The sequence below is a fragment of the Balaenoptera physalus genome (assembly GCF_965194825.1).
Source record: "Balaenoptera physalus genome assembly, chromosome: 2".
In the NCBI taxonomy this organism is placed as follows: domain Eukaryota; kingdom Metazoa; phylum Chordata; class Mammalia; order Artiodactyla; family Balaenopteridae; genus Balaenoptera; species Balaenoptera physalus.
Genome location: NC_138883.1, coordinates 76045649 through 76058397, shown reverse-complemented (window position 1 = coordinate 76058397; position 12749 = coordinate 76045649). Strand labels below are relative to the sequence as shown.

At 41.9% G+C, this 12749-nt stretch overlaps 2 protein-coding genes across 2 annotated transcripts; both read left to right on the top strand.

Moving 5' to 3' along the window:
* The first annotated feature begins 978 nt into the window (after window positions 1–978).
* EDDM3B (epididymal protein 3B) lies at window positions 979–10570 on the top strand. Its single transcript, XM_082452578.1, has one exon. It carries the CDS (start codon window positions 1147–1149, stop codon window positions 1585–1587), a length of 441 nt encoding a protein of 146 aa, XP_082308704.1. The 5' UTR covers window positions 979–1146; the 3' UTR covers window positions 1588–10570.
* On the top strand, window positions 10301–11739 carry RNASE6 (ribonuclease A family member 6). The gene is made up of 2 exons (XM_082452562.1): window positions 10301–10570; window positions 10956–11739. Exon 2 carries the CDS (start codon window positions 10961–10963, stop codon window positions 11423–11425), a length of 465 nt encoding a protein of 154 aa, XP_082308688.1. The 5' UTR covers window positions 10301–10570; window positions 10956–10960; the 3' UTR covers window positions 11426–11739.
* Window positions 11740–12749: the final 1010 nt, after the last annotated feature.

Sequence of the window (12749 nt, the reverse complement as noted above, 5' to 3'; positions counted from 1 at the left end):
TCTCAGTACACGTATCTCATTAGCCTCTTACAGGTTTGTGAGGGAGTTATTATTAAGCCCATCTGAGGACATCACACTCAGAGAGTTGAGAATCAGATTAGAGATTCCACAGGGCCAGGTATACCCTCATGGTAAGTGACGACAGAGAGCTAGTTTAAAGGGAAGACTTTTTCAAGCAAATCTCTGCTCTAATTTTGACCAGAGTAGCTCTTGTGAGGGCAGTTTCAATTTTGGTACTTGATTGATTAGAACAATATTTCAAAACTGGGGTTCCTTTATGATGACATTCTTAACAATAAATCAAGATCGTTTATAATGATGATAATTAGGGAAATGGCCTCTGAGAAGGGATGTGGGTAGTCACAAGTGATAACATGTTTCACACAGGCTTTGGGGAAGTGTTATAACGAAGTCAAGATCCTGGTAAGCACCATCTTGCAGAGTCAGCGTAGTTGCAGCCTCAGATTTCAAGGAACCAAAGCCTTCCTGCTTCAAAAATATTTCCCAAGTCTCTATTCATCTTCTGTATGCCCTTAAAAGGCAACAACACTTTCCACCTCACAGACATAGAGCTTAAAATACCATTTTCTTTAGGACACATGCTCTTTTGAGAATTGATTTGGGGACTCCCTGGTCCAGTGGGTAGGACTCCGAGCTCCCAATGCAGGGGGCTCGGGTTTGATCCCTGGTCAGGGAAATATATCCCACATGCATGCTGCAACTAAGAAGTCCGCATGCTGCAACTAAGAAGTCCGCATGCAGCAACTAAGACCCGGTGCAGCCAAAATAAATAAATAAATATTAAAAAAAAAAAAAAGAATTGATCTGGACTGCAAAACAGCTAGCTAGAGGGTGATTTGTTCCTCAGTTCAGGTGGAAGAGAGGGCAGACAGGAGGTACTTGGAATTCTCAAAATAAACTTCATCAGTTTTTTACAACTTTGTGCTTATCTCACTCAGCCTGTAGCATATTTTCAGTTCTTATAAACTTTATTATCTAATGAGAGTTATCACCTTCTAGCCTGGGAACCAAATGATAAAATTTAGTTGAAGGGCCTACGTTGGCAGAGAAAGGAATTTTAAGGTAGAGCTCAGCAGTGTTTCCTCTCTCTTCCCTGTACACACACAGGTGGCCCTGGTGACTGAGATGGCATCCTCTCTAAAGGTCCTAGGCCCTCTCTTGGCCCTGCTGTTCCCTCTATGTGGGCTCCTTGTACACAGCCAGAACATTTCCTGGAGGGAATTCGTGAAACGGCACCACCCTAGCACAAACTGGGAATTCAGCAAGTACAAATGCAGTGATCTGATGAGGGAAAGAGGTGTTTCAAAAGACAAGAACTATCACATCTTCGTCTATACCGTATGGCACAAAATTGAGCATATATGCATCAGGAATGGGAGAGGTCACTACAGAAATGTATATATATGGGCCCCATATCCCTTCAAAACACTCAAGTGCTACCGGGAGAATAGCAAAAACAACTACAAATATTACAAGAGCTACAGCTACATTGAATTCCATTGTGGCATGAACGGGTTTGTTGATGGCATAGAGGACATGCAGTTGTTAGAGGATATCAGCAACTAGAAAGTTGACCCACACCCACAGGTTTTGGTGTTCAGTGCTTCCCAAGTTGTGGCCCCTCCCTGCATCAAGAGCCCTTGCATTTATTTGCCAATGTTTTCCAACTACTGAGAGTTATGTTTCACGTGGTTTCTTACTATCGTAACTTTGCCTATGTTGTTTCTCTGCTTGGAATACCCTTCTGTCCTTATTTACTTGATTTACTTCTACATTTTTGAAAAGATTCAGCTCATATGAAATCTCTTTTTGACTAACCCAGGAATTTTCCTGATATCGATTCTCCTTATAACTTCGCAAGTGGAATGATCTTCCCATCCCTAAATAAATTTTATCATTCCAATGTGTGTGAAATTTATTTATGTGTCATGTGATTAGCACAGGTGTTATAACTGTGAGTTATATAGCTTATGCTTGAATGTGATTTGTGCTGTATGTAGGTTTAAAGTGTATTATATGTGTGTGTCTAATGTGTGTAATAGACTTGTGTGTATGATGAAAGTATAACTGTTTATGTGCTAAGCTGGAGAAAAGTTGTGACCTAGGCATTGATTATGGGGACATGCTGAGTTCCCATACCCACCCAGATTGGTGGGTGTGGCCAGAGCTGATTAGGTATAAAATATGTAGCATGTCCCTGGCACATAGCAGGTGCTCAGTCAACACTGATTTTCTTCCTTTCTCATCCTTTGACTTGATATTTTAATTTTGACTTTGACAAAACAAACATGACGAGTGCCCATCAATTGTCTCCTCTCCCTGGATTTCATTAAGAATGTCTGTAAGGAGGCTATTGCATTTTAGATGAGTTACGGTAGTATGTATGTTTCCTGATGAATAATACATTAAGTAGAAGATATGAGCACAAATGAGTTTATCTGATAAAAACCATTTTCACTTGGCAGAGATATAGGGTAGGGCTAGAGGACTTTAAAATGAAACTCTCTTCAGGAGTGGGGCTTAGGGACTTCCCTGGGCACAGTGGTTAAGAATCTGCCTGCCAATGCAGGGCACACGGGTTCGATTCCTGGTCCGGGAAGATGCCATATGCCGCGGAGCCACTAAGCCCATGAGCCACAACTACTGAAGCCCGTGCCCTCTAGGGCCTGCATGCCACAACTACTGAGCCCGTGAGCTGCAACTACTGAAGTCTACGCTCCTAGAGCCTGTGCTCTGCAACAAGAGAAGCCACCGCAATGAGAAGCCAGCGCACCGCAACAAAGAGTAGCCCCCGCTCGCCGCCACAACTAGAGAAAGCCTGCACATAGCAACGAAGACCCAACGCAGCCAAAAATTAAAAAAAAAAAAAAAAGAGTGGGGCTTAAGACTTGCATTTTGTTGGAGGAAAGAGGAAGTAGATTGGAGAAGGAAATGTTGAAGACACAAGTAAGGTCGGTCCACAGAAATTCTGTTTGCTAAATGAGAGCTAGAGATAATGTTCGCTTCGTATAATTTTTTTAAGAGAAATGTTTGCTTAGTATAATTTTGCCTGGGGCAGGTATGCGAAGGAGAAACACTGAACATTAAAGGACCCTGTGTTCTTCAGCCTCCTGCATCACTGAATGACTCAAGCCTTGAAACAATTAGAAAAAAGACCAGGGTATAAACATTTTAAATTAGATGACACTTTAAATTAAGCTGCACACTATAAGGGAGCAGAATTTTCCACCCTAAAATATGTCTCTTTGGCATAAGGATAATTTTAGCCTGGTTATTTTTTTAAGAATCAGCAGATATGAGAGGAGCTCTGAAAACCAAATAGAAGTCACTCTTTTGTAAGAGACATTTACAGGTAAAAGAGAAATCTCCATTTGTAAGGGTGTCTTCCTGCTGTACCAGGAAGGCGGGGGTGGGGGGCGGGCGGACTCATTCTCTAGAAACTCTTAGTGGTGGACAAGACAATGATAAGTCTGCAAAACAACGTTATCCTTGTTTCCTGTGTTTTCCTGGTCATCTCCCATAGATTTCCCTCCCCAACATCTCCTTTTGTCTTTAGCCGAAGATGATATTTAAGGTGATGGCCTCAGCCATTTTGGCAAGTTACTCAGTTTACCTGGGTCTCCGCCATGTATTATACGTGGTATTAAACTTTTGTTTGTTTTCTCCTGTCAGTTTGTCTTATATCATCGAATTATGAGATGAGCCAAATATCCTAGAAGGGAAAAAAGGAAACAAATTCCTCCTCAACAACACCTTCCTGGAACTCGGACCTCAACAAGTAGCCAGTGAATCTAGATTGGTCATCGTGCTCCAAGCACAGCTCCTCAGCTTTGCCATTTTTTCAGTGTACTTGGGAATGAGCAGATACCTGGGAGATGATGACCTATACCAACCAAACTCACAAGAGATTAGTGTTAAACAGCAGTTCTGTAAGCAGATAGGGTAGGGGGTCCCTGGAGAAAGAGAACCCGGAAGGGTTTTCTTGACATAAGAGAAGCCATTTTAGCCTAAGCCATTTTGTGGTCTAAGCCTGGCCACAAGATCTTAAGGGAAGTAAGGGAATGCAGGAACAAAGGAAAAGCAGTCAAGAAGCAACAGTTCAGCAATAAAATAGAATCTTAGTTCCTCCTCAAGGGACATACATTACAATCTGATAAAGTCTTTGAGTTCTGTAGGAACTAAGGCCCCCACCCAGGTGGAGGACAGAATGATGCTGTTGACCTTCCTGACTTCAGTCAGCTAAAGCTTGGACTCTGTCAACCTTTCCCCAGTTCTATGCTGAATTCTCCTCTGCTCAAGCCCCTTCATGAACATGCATATACCCTTAGCTTAAAACTTCTCCAGTTTTGCTGTTCCAGGGAGACTGCTTTGGGAAAGATTCCCAGTGTTCTCCTTACCTGCTGCAAGTAATAATAAATCCTTCCTTCTCCTGATCTTTGGCTTGGTTGTATCTTTTGGCTCGACATCCACCAAGAGACAAACTCAGTTTTTGGGTAATAGTTCTTCATCAACGATCATTTTACATGTGGGAAATACTGATTGTTTTTCTCACTTGATAAATGCTGCTTCAAAATGTACTGGCATATTCTGGTCTCCTAGACTAGTATTTTAGGATTGTCTCTTCAGGTCTTCTACAGTAAGTTTTCACAAATACCTCATTTTAAAAACTCTTTAAAATTTGCTTTTAGGGACTTCCCTGGTGGCGCAGTGGTTAAGAATCTGCCTGTCAATTCAGGGGACACAGGTTCGAGCCCTGCTGTGGGAAGATACCACATGCCGTGGAGCAACTAAGCCCATATGCCACAACTACTGAGCCCACGTGCTACAACTACTGAAGCCCGTGCACCTAGGGCCCTTGCTCTGCAACAAGAGAAGCCATGGCAATGAGAAGCCCGTGCACCACAACAAAGAGTAGCCCCCGCTCGCTGCAACTAGAGAAAGCCGCACGCAGCAACGAAGACCCAATGCAACCAAAAATAAATAAATTAAAATTAAAATTTTAAAAAAATTGCTTTTATTAAAAGGTTATAAGATGATGGTTCAAAACAGTGTAGGAGGAAAATGAATTTAAGCACAATTTGTTATAAAAAATTAATAAACAGAAACCTTAATTAAATAGAGTTGGAAGACCAGAAGGAGGAGCTCTCACACCCTGTGACCATAGCTGAGCCCAGCTGGAAGAAGAAAGAGTTGTCTTCTTTCCTGGCAAGGACTCAGCCAATGAAAAGCCAAGCACTCTTTGTTTACTCCAGCCCTCCCAGCTTCCTTCTCCTCTCTATTAAAGCAGTCTCTTTCCCTTGCTGTGCAGGGACTTGCACATGGCTTGCCATGGTTGCAGACCCCAAATTACAATTCTCTGCTGATCCTGAATAAACCTATCTTTGCTGGAGAAATATCTGGCAGTCTATTTGTTTCAGGTCCACATAGGATAATAGCCTTGTGTTGTTGCTTAGACTTTCTCACATCCACTTCCCCTGTTTGGAAAGATGCATATTCATTTCCCTTAAGGAACTATCTTTCCCCTTTTTGTGTGCACATTGGTGGGGCTGTCCTTTAAGGTTCCCAGTCTCCTCTACTGAGTCAAACAATAGTAATGAGACCCAAGGTAGGCTAACTGGACTCTCTCTTATAGGAGACCAGAATGTACCTCTTTAACATAGGATTATTTTGAGAATCAGTAGATAAAGGAGAAACTTTGAAAACAGAGTATAAATTACCCTTATGTAAGGGAAATTTACAATTACCAAGGAAATCTCCATTTGTAAGGGTGTTTCCCTCTCTGTACAGGAAGAAAAAGATGACTAAGTCACAAGAAACTCTCATCAATGGAGAAGCCACAGACTTAAATCTGTATAACAAACCCTACCCTTGTTTACTGTACTTTTCCTGGTCACCTTCCCATAATTTGCCTCCTCCACACTCTTCTTTCTTTGTTTTAGCTGAAGATGGAAAGTAAACCCAAGTTCTAGCCACCTCCTTGAGTTACTCATCCCTGAGCTTCTCCCATGTACATGTGGTATATTCATGCTAATAAACTTCTGTTTGTTTTTCTCTTGTTAATCTGTCTTTTGTTATAGAGGCCCTAGCTGAGAACTGAGAAGGAAAAAATGAAAAGATATCTTTTTCATTCTCTACACTGTCTTCAGAGTCTAAATCTCAAGTAGTGATGCAAGGATTTTTTAAAAATTTGAAGTGGATTCATGCTTATTTGGCACTGCTCTGCAGCTCACCCAAGCTTCTTGGGTTCCAGCTATTTCCAAAGACTGATCCTTCTGCTATATTTTTTCATATTGTAATCTCTCCCAGATTCTTCCAATAAATCTCCACCCTATTCCTACTACTACTGAAACAGGAGAGAAGCGGACAGGGCACAACCTCTAAAAGAATGACATAGCCCTTGAGGATATGACATAAACTGGTTAGACCCAACTAGGTCCAAGAGAGTGGAAGATTTGACTTCCAGTGGACCTTGAGCCTCATTATACACTCACTGTAATACATTACCATCTAAATGACACACCTACAGGTGCCATGACAGTTCCAAGGCTAACCATAAAAGGTCAAAAAGTGGGTGGTGGCCCAGTTCCTAGAAATCTCCACCTCTTCCCCAAAATGGTTGGCATAATCCTCCCACTCATTAGCCTGTGAAATTTCCCAGCCCATAAAAACTAACCACCCTATATTTTGGGGCCTCTTGCCCTCTTCCAAGATGGCCCACACTCTGTCTGTGGAGTGTGTTTCTCCCAAGGCTGTTCTCGCCTTTTGAGACAGACCACGTTCTGTCTATGGAATGTGTATTTCTCTAAATAAATCCACTTCTTATCTATCTCTTTTTTTCTCACTGAATTCTTTCTGCCTTGAGTCATAAAGAACCTGAGCTTCATTAAGTCCTGAGACCAAATGTGTGATCTCAATTAAAAGACAGTGGGTTCATGGGACTTCCCTCGTGGTCCAGTGGGGAAGACTCTGTCCGTGTTCCCAGTGCAGGGGGCCCAGGTTCAATCCCTGGTCGGAGACCTAGATCCCGCATGCATGCTGCAACTAAGAGTCCGCATGACATGACAAAGATCCTACATGCCACAACTAAGACCCAGGGCAGCCTAAATAAATAAATACTAAAAAAAAAAAAAAAAAAAAAAAAAAGGCAGTGGGTTCAAGTCCCAACCTGGGTTGTGCAGTTTCACCACCACTTAAAAATTTCCGGGCTTCCCTGGTGGCGCAGTGGTTGAGAATCTGCCTGCCAATGCAGGGGACACGGGTTCGAGCCCTGGTCTGGGAAGATCCCACATGCCGCGGAGCAACTAAGCCCGTGAGCCACAATTACTGAGCCTGCGCGTCTGGAGCCTGTGCTCCGCAACGGGAGAGGCCGCGACGGGGAGAGGCCCGCGCACCGCAATGAAGAGTGGCCCCCGCTTGCCGCAACTGGAGAAAGCCCTCGCACAGAAACAAAGACCCAACACAGCCATAAATAAATAAATAAATAAATAAAATTTTAAAAAAAATTTCCCTCTCAAATTTGCTCAAATTTGTGTTGCTTGCAAACAAAATAAACCTAAAGGATAAACTCTATCAGCAACCTTTGTGATCCTCATCATGCCTTCCAAATTTGGGGATCTGCCATGCATACTAGGTGCCTATCCTACAGGAAATACTCACTTTCTTTAGCCCAGCATGTTGTCAAACCCAAGTTGTTGTGCCTGATACACTGTGATGTCAAACAACCTGAAACATCAAAATTTGGAGCAGAGAAAGGTTTATTGCAGGGCCAAGCAAGGAGAAAGGGGTGGCTCATGCTCAAAAGACCTGAAATCTCTGACGGTTTGCAGGGAGGAGTTTTTAAAGGCAGAATTTGGGGTGAGGGCTGCAGGGTGTTGGGACTTTCTTCTGATTGGTTGGTGGCGAGGCAACAGGGTGGTGCTCCAGAACTTGTGCTCAGCTTGAAGTTACCATCCTCCACCTGGGTGGGGGCCTTAGTTCCTGTAGAAGAATTCAAAGATATGTTGTTATGTATATCCCTTGAGGAGGAAGTAGGACTCAGGAGGACTTTATCTCAGGAATCAAGCATAAGAACAGTCTTAAGAACTTGGACATTGGGTGAAAATCAATGTCAGTCAAGAAAAATGGTTCTCTACAAAGAATGGGTAACAGAATCACTGTGGAGTTAATCAAATATAGATATGCAAGGACATCCATCCCCAAGATTCTGATTCAGTAGGCCTAGGATCTTGGCACTTTAAAACTTTTCATAAGCAATTCTGATGTGAGGCCAGGGTTAGGAGACCCCTACTTAAGGACATGGGTAACTCGGTATTGTTTTCCTCTGTAGTGGGTTTGGTGTACAATCAAGTTGTGGAACTGCAGGGAGAAGGAGGACTGTTCTAATACATGGGATGTAGAATAAGATACATGAGCACTAGGCAAACAGACTTATTTTTTTTACTCTTTTTTTATTAATTTTTATTGGAGTATTGTTGCTTTACAATGTTGTGAACAGACATCTTAAAATTTTTTTTCTTTAATTGATGGACTTATTTGTTCAGAGCAATTTTAGATTTACAGAAAAACTGAGTAGAAAGTACAAAGAGTTCCCATATGCCTCTCTTCCCTCCCTCCTCTCCTAACCACACTGTTCACAATTTTCTTATTATTAACATCTTATTTTACTGTGGTACTTTTGTTATATTTGATGAACCAGTATTAATAAAGTCCACAATTTACACTAGGATTCGTTCTTCATGTCGTACACGTTTTGACAAGTGCATAATGTCATTGTATGGGAAGAAAGTTTTCCTCAGCACTCTTAGGGTCTCTGGCTGGGTCTGAAAATTCAACCGACAAAGACAGGTCAATAGGAGAAAAGCATACAAATTTTATTAAATATTTACATATACATGGGAGCGTTCATAAGAGAATGAAAAATCCAAATAAGTGAAAAGAGCAGGAAGCTTTTATACCTTTTAGCCCAAGAAACAAGATATTTGTAAAGAATTGACAAGACAAAGGAGTTTGGTCTATGGTTAGTAAATGGTGAAGAAGTAACTAGAAAGATAAGGGTTAGTTTCAAGATTCTTTTGCAGATTCCTCTGGTGCCCTCTCTGGGAGGTTGAGGGTCTATCTCCAGTAAAAAGAGAATTTATTTTCTGGCTTTGGACAGAAAGCGGGGAGCTTTTTCTGCACTTCATGATTCTTAATTGCCTTCAGTGCAAAATAATTTTTATGTCAAAGAGCCATTTTTGGGGGTTACATATTCTGATTTCCTTCAGCATGAACATGGAATACCTCTCCATTTATTTAGATCTTCTTTTGATTTATTTCATCAGAGTTTTATAGTTTTCCTCATATTGATCTTGTACATATTTTATTAGATTTATACCTAATATTTCATTTTTCTTTGGTACTAATATAAATGTTAGCTGTTTTTTTTTTTTATTTCAAATTCCAATTGTTCATTGCTGGTATATAAGGAAGCAATTTTTGTATATTAACCTTGTATCTTGCAACTTTGCTATAAACAGAAATAATTTTTATCCTAAAGATTATTGGAGCCATTAAAACTATTGGGCAAGAGTGTTTCACTGTTATATTTATGCTCAAGAAATACTAATCTGGAAGTATTAATATGTAGAATGGATTGGAAGGAAAAGAGACTAGAGGCAGGGAGTCCATGTAGGAAACTTTTATGTGAGTCCTCTATGAGACAATAAGGTTCTGAATAAGGATATTGCAGCACCAATGGAAAGGCAAGAACAGATTTAAGAGGCAAATACCCTAAATGTGCCCTTCTCCTTCATATGTATGGGTCTCTTCACACAGTTTCCTCTTTGGGCTGCCCTTACCATCTTCTTCACTTAATTTCTAATTAATCTTCAAAACTCTGTGCCAGTGTTGTGCCCTCCAAAAATACCTCCTCTCTACTGTCTCCACACAGTTACCTGTAGTTTCCTTGATCACAGCTGTAAGTGCTATTGATATTTGTTAATATATTGTGCATTGGTCCATTTACCTGACTGTCTCTTTCATTAGATCACAAGCTCCCGAATCAGAGTAGCCCAGTATCTGGCCCGATAAACATACACATAAAGGAATAATTCATTCAAGTCTATGGTTGAAGCTCACATACCAAGTACATGGCAGTTATTATATCAGATTTTCATGTATATTTTCTCCTAAGGAAATGAAACCATAATACTTCAAAAAACTGAAGCTTCAAGTCAGGAAGGAAGCACCAACTCATATCAGGAAGTGATCAGTTCCTCAAAACTGTGTTTTGAGTCTCATTGTTTCTTTAAGTAAGCTTACTCTCCCTGCATTTACAGTGTTATTGATACTAATTAAACAGCAAGTTTGAAAGTCTAAGAGTCTCATCCACACTGTCAACAAGAAGTTCATCTTCCAAGCCCTAGTTTTCTCTTTCCTAGGGTTCAGTACCCTTCCCCTGCCACACGCAGGCAGCCTCGCACATCTGGGAGAAGAACAACAGACAAAAGCCTCTGAGCCTGGGACTAACTACTGCTGCAGTTCTCAGCGGGAGCCCCAGCGTGCAGACCTGGTAAGAGCAGAAGCCCCCAGGGCTGGGGAGAGTGGCCAGTGAAGATGGCTGGGAGATCCAGGTCAAATAGATGGAGGGTAAATATTTCAGGAGGGAAGAGACAAGGTTTCTGACATGGGGACCATCAAACGCATGAGTGCAGGACAAAGAGAAGAACGAGATCTACCAGTCAGAGAAAAGATCGTCTTACCTCAAATTCCTCTTCACTGAGCTTTAGTTTCTTTAGAATTGTAAGACTCAAGTGAGAAAGAAGATGGTTAAAAACAAACAAACAAAAAAGAGCTATGAAATCTTAAAAGGCAGGATAAAAATCTAAATGGTTATGAGTGATAATTTTGCTCTTATTGTTTTTACTACTACCATTATTTTCTCTCTCCTTACACAGAAAATATGGGGCCAGGTCTTCTGGGATGCTTTCCTCTCCTCCTATTGCTGCTGGGACTATGGTGGTCAGTGTGTCCACTTTGTGCTTTGCCTAAGCATCTCACCAAGGCTCACTGGTTTGAAATTCAGCATATACAGCCAAGGCTTCTCCAGTGCAACAAGGCAATGAGCGGCGTCAATAATTATACTCGACACTGTAAGCCTCAAAACACCTTTCTGCACAACTCCTTCCAGGACGTGGCTGCTGTCTGTGATTTGCCCCACATCGTCTGTAAGAATGGGCAGCACAACTGCCACCAGAGTCCAAAGCCTGTTAACCTGACTCAGTGCAGTTTCACTGCGGGGAAGTATCCTGACTGCCGCTACCGAGATGACACCCAATACAAGCTCTTCATTGTTGCCTGCGACCCCCCTCAGAAGAGCGACCCTCCCTATGATTTGGTTCCTGTACACTTAGACAAGATTGTTTAAAGTTTCCATCATTTTCCCTCTCACTTAGCACGAATTCTCTTACGATCTCTTCTGATTTTTCTTTCCTTTTGTTGATTTTCCTGGTTCCCATAGAAGGAAAAAGGAGGGTATTGGAAAAATTAGAGTGATGAGGATAGACCAGAGTTGGGACAAAAAATATGTAGGATTCTTTTCTGCTTTGGAGCTCTAGGTTTTGAAGGAAGATAGTAGGGAAGAGGGCAAAGAAGGGTCCAGGCCTCCATAGTTTCAGCCTTAGAACTTCAGCCAACTTTTGTTGTATTGTGTCCACAGAAATAAAACCATTTTCTGCTGCATTCTAATGAGTGTGTGTATAAGTGTGTTTGGAAGTGTGACCCCTTTCACATCATTGCCAGCCTGGAGCTACCTAGGCCTGCATTTGCCAGCATTCCAAGGAGAGCGATTTTGGCCCTAGGCAACCTTTGAGGTTATTTGGCAACCTGGGGCCTCTGCCACTTCCCTCACCCCTGTGTCTCTGGGACTTTGGAGCAAGAAAGTTCTCCATCCCTTCAAACTCTGCTCATGGCTTTACATATTTCCCTTGAAACCATTGTCTATGGTTGTTTGGAGGTGGCACTGATACTCAATGTTGATGGTATTTTCACAGATTCTAACGCTGGTAACTGAGGCATCCTAGATCTTAACTATTTGCCTCTATATTTAATCAGATAATGTTTTAAATATAAACAGTAGTAGGGACAATAATCCACTGTAGCCTTAGAGTCAATTCTCCCATTATCTGTTGGAATGGACAAAGAGAAAGCATAGATCAAGGGGGTTAAAAAAAAAAGCACTGGGAAACTAAAAACATTCTTGCCCTACTCAAATAGTGAAATATCACGGAAACATTGGGGCTTTGGAACAGGTATTTGATTCAGAGATCGAAGGACTGGGATTAAGAATTTAGGTCCTGGGGGCTTCCCTGGTGGCGCAGTGGTTGAGAATCTGCCTGCCAATGCAGGGGACACGGGTTCGAGCTCTGGTCTGGGAAGATCCCACATGCTGCGGAGCGACTAGGCCCGTGAGCCACAATTGCTGAGCCTGCGCGTCTGGAGCCTGTGCTCCGCAACAAGAGAGGCCACGATAGTGAGAGACCCGCGCACCGCAATGAAGAGCGGCCCCCGCTTGCCGCAACTAGAGAAAGCCCTCGCACAGAAACGAAGACCCAACACAGCCATAAATAAATAAATAAATAAAATTAAAAAAAAAAAGAATTTAGGTCCTATGTGTAGGGGAGGAAAAATAATTTTTCAAAAACTCTTCTAGGTTTTTGGCTGAGACACCCCCTGTAATAAAAAGATAGATC